Source organism: Erinaceus europaeus, unplaced genomic scaffold, assembly GCF_950295315.1.
Source record: "Erinaceus europaeus unplaced genomic scaffold, mEriEur2.1 scaffold_432, whole genome shotgun sequence".
NCBI lineage: Eukaryota > Metazoa > Chordata > Mammalia > Eulipotyphla > Erinaceidae > Erinaceus > Erinaceus europaeus.
Window position 1 is genome coordinate 38,411 of NW_026647892.1, and position 10,648 is coordinate 49,058.

At 42.2% G+C, this 10,648-nt stretch overlaps 1 protein-coding gene across 2 annotated transcripts; it reads left to right on the top strand.

The window, feature by feature from the left end:
• Positions 1-79: 79 nt before the first annotated feature.
• TENT5A (terminal nucleotidyltransferase 5A) lies at positions 80-7,730 on the top strand. 2 transcript variants are annotated; one of them, XM_007530474.2, is made up of 3 exons: positions 80-859; positions 1,181-1,754; positions 2,997-7,730. In XM_007530474.2, exons 1-3 carry the CDS (start codon positions 513-515, stop codon positions 3,771-3,773), a joined length of 1,698 nt encoding a protein of 565 aa, XP_007530536.2. In that variant the 5' UTR covers positions 80-512; the 3' UTR covers positions 3,774-7,730. The 2 variants fall into 2 exon arrangements, with proteins under 2 accessions (XP_007530536.2, XP_007530535.1); XM_007530473.2 differs by having other exon boundaries at positions 625-914.
• Positions 7,731-10,648: the final 2,918 nt, after the last annotated feature.

Consider the following 10,648-nt stretch of genomic DNA (forward strand, 5'->3'; position numbering starts at 1 on the left):
GCTCCCCAGACGCTTCCTGAGCTTGAGGGAAACGAAACCCAGGGATCCCGTGCGGAGATCGAACGCACGGAGAGTGGTTTGTGTGGGCAAGTGAAGTCTTTCCTGTAGCCCCTCCCCTCCCGAAGCCTGGGATTAGCTCTGAAGTAAACAAAAAATGGAGGCAGTGAAGAACCCCCAGAACCCCCTCCCTAATCTGTCCTGACTCGAGGTATCCGGCAAGGAAGTTTGCTTTTTTTTCTTTTTTTTAATTCGAGAAGTTTTCCTTTAGTTGTGCGACTTCATTCGCGATCAGGTTTTGAGAGCCACTGCAGACTCTTGAGGCCATGTTTTAAAAGCGTGTGCCTTCAGGAAAGGAAGGGGAAGGCGGCCCGGAGGAGAATCCAGACTAGGAGGATCAATAGACGTGCGCGGAGGGACTGGCGCGCGGCCGCCGCCTCCCGCCCGGCTCCGCCGGCTCCCTGCGCAGCAACTCCGCCCGCCAGGGTCCGCGCAGCGGCAGGGGGCGGGACCCTATGCAAATGAAGGGGTGTGGCCAGCGCGCGGTGCCTGGGTCCCGGAAGCTCCGGGAGGCCCGGTATAAAAAAAGTACTGAAGACACTTCCTCCGGCACAAGTGCTAAAGCTCCAGAGACAGGAGCGTGTGCAGCGGCGGCGACAGCGGCAGCCGCCACCTCCGGGACCACCTCAGCTGGGGCGGCGGCGCGGGCGGGGGCGCGGGGCGGGAGTGGCCTGCGCGGGCGACCGGTGTCTGGGAAGTCCTCGCCGCGGTCGGGAGCGCACTCGCAGCTCCGGAAAAGTGTTGCCGCCCCGCGCGCGGTTCCTCGCTCGCCCGCGCTCCTAGAAGGGGCGGGCGCCTCCAGGTGACCCAGACGGCGCTCCCGCTTGCGCTTTCCAGATGCATCAGAGATACTTTTGGTGCGGGGCTGCTCTGCGGGGCGCGACGGGCGGGCGCGGTGGGGAACCCAGTGGGGCCGAGAAAGGGGGGGGGGGGTCCTCCGAGGAGCCTCACAGCTTGGAAACTAACATGGGGGGGCGGTGTTCGCGGGCGCGCGCTCTCCTCCAAGGGCCCCCGGCCCTCCCGGCTCTCGGGTCGCACCTTCTCACCCCGCTCGTTCTCCCCACCACCGCCACCACCTCCGTTTTTTATTTTCTTTTTTTCTTTTTATTTTTCCCCCTCACAGGACTGACTGGGGCCAAGTGGCATTCGGCGGGCACTTCATGGCGGAGGGCGAAGGGTACTTTGTCATGGCCGAGGACGAGCTCGGCGGCGGCCCCTACATCCCCCTGGACGGCGACTTCGGCGGCGGCGGCGACTTCGGCGGCGGCGGCGGCGGCGGCGACCTGGGCGGCGGGCGCTGCCCGGACTATCGCGACCGCCCCACGGCGCACTGCAACGTGCTCACCTGGGAGCAAGTGCAGCGGCTGGACGGCCTCCTGAGCGAGACCATCCCGATCCACGGGCGCGGCAACTTCCCCACGCTCGAGCTGCAGCCGAGCCTCATCGTGAAGGTGGTGCGGCGGCGCCTGGCCGACAAGCGCATCGGCGTCCGCGACGTGCGGCTCAACGGCTCGGCCGCCAGCCACGTCCTGCACCAGGACAGCGGCCTGGGCTACAAGGACCTGGACCTCATCTTCTGCGCCGACCTGCGCGGGGAAGAGGAGTTTCAGACTGTCAAGGACGTCGTGCTCGACTGCCTGTTGGACTTCTTACCCGAGGGGGTGAACAAAGAGAAGATCACGCCGCTCACGCTCAAGGTACATCAGTTACCCTCCCGCCCGACGCGGGGACGCGGGGGGCCACGGGCGCCGGGCTGCGGGGTTGGTGCAAGGCGATGGGCGGGGGGGGGTGGGGGGGAGGGCGGCGGCGCTTGGGATGCACGGACGCCACCCTCCTCGGTGGCTGCCGAGGGTTTGGGCGCGCTTATATATTTATTTTTTTATCATTCTTGGGATTTTGTGAGCTGAGCTGCGTGAGTGCATGGGGGGGGGGTGTGGGGGTGGGGCGGGGGTGTTGAGTCCCTACAGTTTCCTGGATGCTAGAGCCGCCCGCAACTCTTCCTTCTTTCCCAGGCTTCCTCTGCCTTCCCTTCTCTTCCTCCTTCCCGTTGCTCGATTTCTTCTTTTAACTCTTGGCTTCCCCGGCTTGAGTCATCTACAGAGAAAATTCTGGTCTGTGGAACATTCAGTTGAGGCAGATGCATTTTTCTTAAGGGGAAAAAAAGAAAAAAAAAAACATCTCACGCTTCGATCTAGTGAGAAAATAGCAGCCAGAGGCAGGAGCGACATGATGGGCATATTGTGCTGGAAAATGTGAAGTGGTTTCCCAGCTGCTTTCAGCTGACTCCTTGTGTTGAGAAGATGAATTGCTACTCGGAGGCTCCTTCCCTTCCCCAGGATGGCTCTGGGGTTAAGGATAGAGTGCCCTCACTTTGCTTCAGTGTTCATCTGATAGAATCAGTTAATGTTGTCTAAGGAGGCGGCCTCCCAAACGTCCTAAGTCATTTCATAATTGATAAGAAGATAGAGTATTTTTTGGGGGGTGGGGGTGGGAGGCAACATCATAGGATCACGTATCTAGGGGAGACAAACTAGGTGACTAGGGTGAGAGGTAGACCGATTTTTCAGTCGTTTGAACATTAAATCAATATTGTACTTTTTATATGTACAATAAGACATGAGTCTAATTTTTATAAGGCATGAGTCTAATTTTAATAAAAACGTTCTGAATGTCAGACATGACAACAGAACCTCTTAGTCCTCTGCTATGTCTGCCCAAAGCCTCAAACTATTACTCCTAGTCTCTTTCCCAGACAGTGAAACCACTCGTTAATTTTGTGTGTGTGTGTGTGTGTGTGTGTGTGTTATTGTTGTTTTTTCCAGAAGACTGTTTAAACCTCTAGGTAGTGTTTTCTGAAACTTGACAAAACAGAGATGAGGGTACATTTATTTGTTACTTACAGGTTTACTTATTATCTTGCCTTGTCTTTTGAATTGTAGGAAGCTTATGTGCAGAAAATGGTTAAAGTGTGCAATGACTCCGACCGATGGAGTCTCATATCTCTGTCAAACAACAGTGGCAAAAATGTGGAACTGAAATTTGTGGATTCCCTCCGGAGGCAGTTTGAATTTAGTGTAGATTCTTTTCAAATCAAATTAGACTCTCTTCTCCTTTTTTACGAATGCTCAGAGAATCCAATGACTGAAACTTTTCATCCCACTATAATTGGTGAGAGTGTGTATGGTGATTTCCATGAAGCCTTTGATCACCTCTGTAACAAGATCATTGCCACCAGGAACCCAGAGGAAATCAGAGGGGGAGGCCTGCTAAAGTACTGCAACCTCTTAGTAAGGGGCTTTAGGCCTGCCTCTGAGGAGATCAAGACCCTTCAGAGGTATATGTGTTCCAGATTTTTTATTGACTTCTCAGACATTGGAGAACAGCAGAGAAAACTGGAATCCTATTTGCAGAACCACTTCGTGGGATTGGAAGACCGCAAGTATGACTATCTCATGACCCTTCATGGAGTGGTAAATGAGAGCACAGTGTGCCTGATGGGGCATGAAAGAAGACAGACTTTAAATCTTATCACAATGCTTGCTATTCGGGTGCTGGCTGACCAAAATGTCATCCCCAATGTGGCTAATGTCACTTGCTATTACCAGCCGGCCCCCTATGTAGCAGATGCCAACTTTAGCAATTACTACATTGCACAGGTCCAGCCAGTATTCACATGCCAGCAACAGACATACTCCACTTGGCTACCCTGCAATTAAAAATTATTTTAAAATGTCCTGTGGGGAAGCCGTTTCAGACAAGATAGGAAGAAACAAAAAGGTTGAGTAACCCAACCCTAATTAGAGTTGTATTTTGTGCAGTGATGATCTGCTCCTGATTTTATGTTTGGCAAAGTTTGTGAACCTTTTCACAGTCATGGGAATATAATTTCAAATGAGTACCCCTGCCCTAGCAAGTTCTCCACTTAATTCTACCCATTTGGATTCTGTCCTTAAATAGAAGAGACCTAAATACAACCAGGTTCTCCTAAAGTAATCAAGGTAAATAAAATAAAATTAAAATATATATATTTGATGACAATATGGGTTCGCAGTACCTGCTCCCGTAGCTTTGCCACAATGTGGGGGAGGTGCATTTTTTTTTATAAGCTGGAACTCATAAAAGGGCAAAATAAAGCAGAGAAAAAGGTTTTACCCCTATATAATTTATAATCATCAGATCAGGAGTTGAGTTAATGATGATAATGCAGGGAAGGGAAACTCCAGCATGGAGATTACTGCCGAGGCTTATAACAAGTGCTTTCTGTCTATCCTATAGAGGTAACAGAAACAGCTTGCTCTAGATAAACAGTAGTAGGTTGGTGCTGTTCTCATAACAAACAGCAGAATTTAGGATGACACAATCTATTATTCCCAGCTGCGTGCATAGCTCACATTTTTAAAATGTGAAAATGCAAACAAAAACAGCTGTAGCAAAGAAAGTACGCTCAAGGACCAAAGATTTAACAGATAAATAACCCAGTAAATGAGAACTAGTAGAATATATAAAGAGTTGCTATATTTGTTACACACCAATATACATCAAAAGTGCCTGTTGCTTTCTGAAAATTTGAAGTGGGAAAATTTTATGGTGTAATGATTATTTTATCAGGGACTCAAGAAGAAAACAAAACAACAATAAGCTTGTGAATTGTGGAGAAAATGCCCTATTTTTTCTTGGCAAACACTTGTATAAAGTTACTGTTGTTGGTATGATATTACCATAGATATATGTGTATGTGTGTGTATCTTCTGTGTGTATATACACATAGCATAAATATGTATATTTTATGCTATGTGTATATGCCCACGTACATTGACTATGGTCTAGATAATGTAGCAAATAGGAAATGTTTAAATATTGTGCACTTTTATGTTTTCAACAGGATGATATGAGATCTGGGCGTATTGCAGTGATGAATTAAAACCACATCGTAAAGTAAATGAAAGAGGAAAACATAATATATTTGATAGGAAGAGCAGATATAATACAGTTTTAATGGTTGTGTGTGTGTATGTGTGTGTGTGTGTGTGTACTATGTGTGTGTGCACGCACACATGCGTGTATGTGTGCCATAGAATTCCACAAATGGGAAAATACTTGGTAGAGCTTTTTTTTTTTTAAATATTAAACTGCCATTTTTGACAGTTTGAACCCTTTTATTTTTTGTGTACTTGCATGCATCCAAAGGATCTTGGATCAGTGATAGTCTGTTTAAATCCCTAACTGCTAAAAAGAAATTCTGGTGATCTGAACACTACTTATTAATATTTAAAGGATTTTTTTAATGAATGCATTCTGCATTCTAGGACCACTAGAACTTAGTAAATGTGAAATGACCCTTTTTAAAAGAGTATTTGCACAAATAAGTAAATTTATATATGAGATATATATTATATATGAAATTTTATAAATCCATGCAAATATGGAACATCTTTGATCTGGTTGTCACACTGCATTAAATGTTTAGTACTGTACTTTAAATTCAATCACTTTGTATTGGATCAAGTTCAACTTCATTTTCTTTTTCCCAAGAGACTGGTTCATACGTTGTGAAATGAACTAGCATTTACTATTTCAGTAAATGACAGCCAATCCTAACACCACCCCTTCTTCCAGCACTAATTTCTTTGGACACTGGTTGAAAATAAATTTGCCAAAAATAAAACTAACATATGAAAACCTTCCCTTTGTGTTGTAAAATAGTCACATAATCCCTACCAGCTTTAGTGGATGGCTGCTACATATGATAATCCTTTGAAGAAGAACTAAACAGACTTTTATCATCAGTTAAAGCAAGATTGGGGAAGAAAATAGCATCATTCAATTGACAGTGTAATTTTGTTTGTCTATTATCTGGGCAACACTCAGATGTTCAGTTCAAGGCTAATCCATCTGAATTACCTTTGGGCATATTTCTTTGAAGCCTTAACAGGAACTTGATGGGATTGTAGCAGCTTCCCTGTGAATTCTGTCTCAGCTATAATAGCTGTTGCACTGCCACTCACTGTTTCCTAAGGGACACTTCCTTCTCCCATGTTGGCTTAGTCTCCCCTCACTCCAGCCCTGGGTTTGAAATATTAAAATCGTGAATTTCCAGGAGATACTATCCCATAGGTATATAAGACTTGACAGCTCTCAGAAACCAGAGCTAGCCTGCTTACCGGTTTGGAAGTGTTCTAAAAACAATCAACCTAAAGAAACACTCAGGAACAAGAGGCAGTTGGTTATCTGTTTTCTTCCTTTCCATCTTTATTCTTGATAAATGAATTGTCCACTATTTTAAAAAAGAATCTGGGGATGGGGATCTGTGCCATAGCAACAACGTGCTATTAATTTATAATGCAGATTTCTGTTTGAAGCAACCTTATTTGAAGATATACTTTCCATTTAGGTTCTCAATTACATTCTTTCCTTACTTCCTCCAGGGTTGGTAGTATAAATGGAAATGCCAGTTATTGGCTTTCAGATAGGATATACTATACTCAAGACAATTTTCAACATTTACTTAAAGTCATAATTTATTTCTATGTACTATAGTCTTGTGCATATGTAGTTGAACAAACAGTGGGATATATGTCTCTATTTGTGGATATGTGGCCTAAAATTTCAGTGTCTGGTGAGAGAGACCCATATGTATAGGTCAGAGAAAAGAATTGCTCTCAGTTCCTGACTAGTGCCTGTAATTTGTTTGCTTTTGTGTTTATCTGGCTTAGTGTGCTATTACTTTAAAACAGGAAGAAGTTTCATCTTCTTGAGTCTTTTCTCACCTGTCCAGTCTAGCATGTCAGAGAGCACTTAACCTGTGACAATGTCCTTGACAAAAAGTTTGCTTCATTTGCAGTAAATTTAGTTGCCTCAAAAATTCCTACATCAAGATGAACTTTTCCTTTCCTTGAATGGGATCAAGTATCTGCCCATTTTATTAGTGGGTAGACTATTTTAATGTGACTTCAGAGATTGCAAGGATGGAAGGATATCTAAGTAAATCCAAGGAGGAAATGAAAAGTGAATATATTGTTTTTGCTGTTCCTTTATGTTTGTTTGTTATTGGTTGCTTTACTGTGCATAGTTATTTTTAATGCAGTGCTTGTCAAATAAATATTGTGAGTTATTTTGTAAATGAAATGTACTATGTTAAAAACTGTCAACAGTTCAAAAGAAGCTTTGTTTATTTGAAGATGATATGTGTTAGATGAAACCAAAAAAACATATATAGTAGCTATTTGAATATAATCTTTAAGCTTTCTTATAGCCTTTTCAATGCTGAGAAAGAGTCTTTATGTAATATTTTGTTATAACAATGACTTGTTAACAAAGCAAATGGTAAAAGTACAAAGTTGGAAGAAATCAAGGCAACTTGGCAAGACTTGCTGCAGAACTTTACAGAATGGAGTAGACCCTGCCCACTGGCTGTCTCTCTCTCCAACCTCTCTACATCCATTGCCTGCTCTGAGATGTCCTATTGCAGCAAACTGCATCTTGGATCATTATTTTGGGATACTTTGACTTTAGACTGTGTCACAGGTAGAAAAGGAGTTGATGGAGAATGGACTTTTAAAAGCTGACATGTTTTAATCAGTGCTAGAGGAAACAGATTGTGAATTTTGTTTACAGCATCCAATATTTGGATTTTTTTTTTTTTGTAAATAAAAGAAGTTATTTTTTTCTATTGATTTGCGTCTGTTGTCTTTACTGGGTAAAGACAGTATCCTCTGACTTCCAGCTTCTGTGCAAAGGAAGACAAGACAGTCACTGGGGACCAGCTTTCAGCAACTTTCTGATTATAATACGATAAATTAAAATAGGGCTCGTAAAATACCTCTCATGGATAACGTGCTGCTTTGCAATGTTAGTGCCCAGGATTAAACCCAGCCCTCACCACATTGAAGGAAACTCTGATGCTGTGGTATCATTCAGACTTTATGTATTTAAAAAATAAGTGTGTAAATACATAAACCTACCTGTCAATGCATTTATATATAAATGACATATATTTATATAGAGAGAATATAACTAATGGACATATACATATATATATATATATATACATATATATATATATGTATGTATGCCGCGTTGAATGAATAGAAGTCGACACAATTTTCTAGTATCAATAGGAACTCATGACTTTAGACTGGAGAGTCCAGAGGTCTTAAGCTGGACTTGTTTTTTCTTTTTTTTTTTTTTATAAATAGTCTGTTCTTCAGTTCACTCGTGTGTGTGTGTGTGTGTGTGTGTGTGTGTGTGTAATTTCAGGTTCTAGACTAACTCTTGAGCATTTACCATGTTATTCTGAGTGCTTACCATTAAAGGGAAATACATTGGAAGCCAGTAACTGGAATAAAAAAGTAGTCCTAGGATATAGTGTGTGTGTGTGTGTGTTACAAAGAAATTGTCCTTCGAGCTAGTATTCAATTCAGTCTTGCCTGTTTCGGGGGTGGGGGGGACACAACTTTATTATCTTGTTATTTACATTTTTTTGTCTAAATCTGGAGACTTTCTTACTAGTAAGTATGAGAATTCAGTTAACCTAAGACATTTCAGTACACACGATTTTTTTTCAGTCATTTAAATCTTCTGTGGGTATAATGCTCCCAGATACATCATTAAAATTCAAGGTGGTTATTTGGTTTGATAGTCCTCCACTTTCTCCTCCACCTCCTCCCATTTAATTTTTTTTTTCATTGTTGTTGCAGCCTCTTTATCCTTCTACAACCAGTCCCTCACATGTCTGGGGACATCACATAATTCTTTTTAAACAAGGGTTGAATAAGGACAGTATATATTAAGCTTCTTTTGGGCTTAGATACACCCTGCTATTTCTAGCTGAATTACCAGGCTGCACCTAGCTAAGCCTGGAAAAAAGTAACCCACCCTTCCTTTCCCTTAATCTCTAAACATTCAATTCTTTTCAAGAGGGAAAACAAAGATAAAAAATACCTGTAAAGAAAAAAAAAGCCTTTAAATATAGAATAAGAACTCGGAATATCACCAAAAACTTTAAAAAATGAACTAATTTCTCAAATAAATATAAAATATATCACAAATTCCCTTTAATCTGGTAGCAAACAGGGTTGTTGGAAAAGTATGACAAATTTTGCACAGAAAACTTTCATGATTTTTCTGACAACTGAACATATTTAGAAAATGGGAATGATAAATGGCTTTTAAATGATTATAATTTTCTCCTGACTAGGTTTAGATCTTGATTCCTAATGGCATTCTCCCCTTCTCTCCAAAAAGAAAAATCCAGTACTCCATTGAGAAGGAACCAAATCTAGAACTAAGGTAAGATCTACATATATGTATAATATTGCATGTGCCAGAGGAACCTGGGATATCCTGTAGTTCTAGAGAAAACAATGTGTTTAAAAAAAGGATATGGAATAGCATTAAAGTATTAAATCATTACCAAAAGAATAAAATGCTCATAAATCCATAGAAATAGATTTTAGTTGAGTGGACAAATGCATAGGGCCAGAAGAACTAATATCTTATGAAAAGCTTAATCTGTGTAGACACTGCCCCCTGAAGGAGATGGAACTTAACTTCCTTCCTCTTAAGTGTGTGCTGTGCAAAGTTAAGTTTCTTTCCAAAGTGTGCACCACAGAAAAATTAAAAAAAAAAAAATATCTGCAATGGTAAAGAAACTTGACAAGCCACAAGATCATTTCAACATCAGCAGTAATAAATCATGATGGCGGTAAGTACTGTTGTTATGGTGTGATTAGCATGGCATTTAATCTCGATTTTTCCTAACCCATAAGCCTTTTATTTTTAATAGTTTTTTTTTTTTTTTTTTAGAGATCTTATTGATTGAGATCTCAGTACATATACTGCTGGAGATTTTTTTTTAAAGATTTTATGTATTTATTAATGAGAAAGGAGGAGAGAGAAAGAACCAGACATCACTCTGGTACATGTGCTGCCAGGGATTGAACTCAGGACCTCATGCTTAAAAAGTCCAATGCTTTATCCACTATGCCATCTCCTGGACCACAAGCCTGTCTTTTCAAGAGGGAAATATTAGATACATCTACATGAAAGGGCATTCCATAAAGCACCCCATCATCGAAGCTAATAAAATTTGATAACTGGGGAGTCGGGCTGTAGCACAGCGGGTTAAGCGCAGGTGGCGCAAAGCACAAGGACTGGCATAAGGATCCCGGTTCGAACCCGGCTCCCCACCTGCAGGGGAGTTGCTTCACACCCGGTGAAGCAGGTCTGCAGGTGTCTATCTTTCTCTCCTCCTCTCTGTCTTCCCCTCCTCTCTCCATTTCTTTCTGTCCTATCCAACAACGACAACAACAATAATAACTACAACAATAAAACAACAAGGGCAACAAAAGGGAATAAATAAATAAAATAAATATTTTAAAAAATTGATAACTGCCATAGCTAAAAGGGGACTAACAAGAGATAACTATTCAATAGTTGTGGTATCCTAGATAGAATTCTTGAACATAATAGGACACTAGGTGAAACCCAATTAAGTATAGATAAACTATTACTGAAATAATTATAGGGAGTTGGGTGGTAGCGCAGCGGGTTAAGCGCATGTGGTTTCACAAGGACCAGCTTAAGGACCCGG

What these genes read in the sequence shown, in the direction of transcription:
- TENT5A (XM_007530474.2), top strand. Translation starts at nt 513, where the DNA reads ATGCAAATGAAGGGGTGTGGCCAGCGCGCGGTGCCTGGGTCCCGGAAG. An exon ending in GAAGGGGCGGGCGCCTCCAG is followed by an intron (nt 860 to 1,180) that starts GTGACCCAGACG and finishes TCCCCCTCACAG; the next exon opens with GACTGACTGGGGCCAAGTGG. An exon ending in TCACGCCGCTCACGCTCAAG is followed by an intron (nt 1,755 to 2,996) that starts GTACATCAGTTA and finishes TTTGAATTGTAG; the next exon opens with GAAGCTTATGTGCAGAAAAT.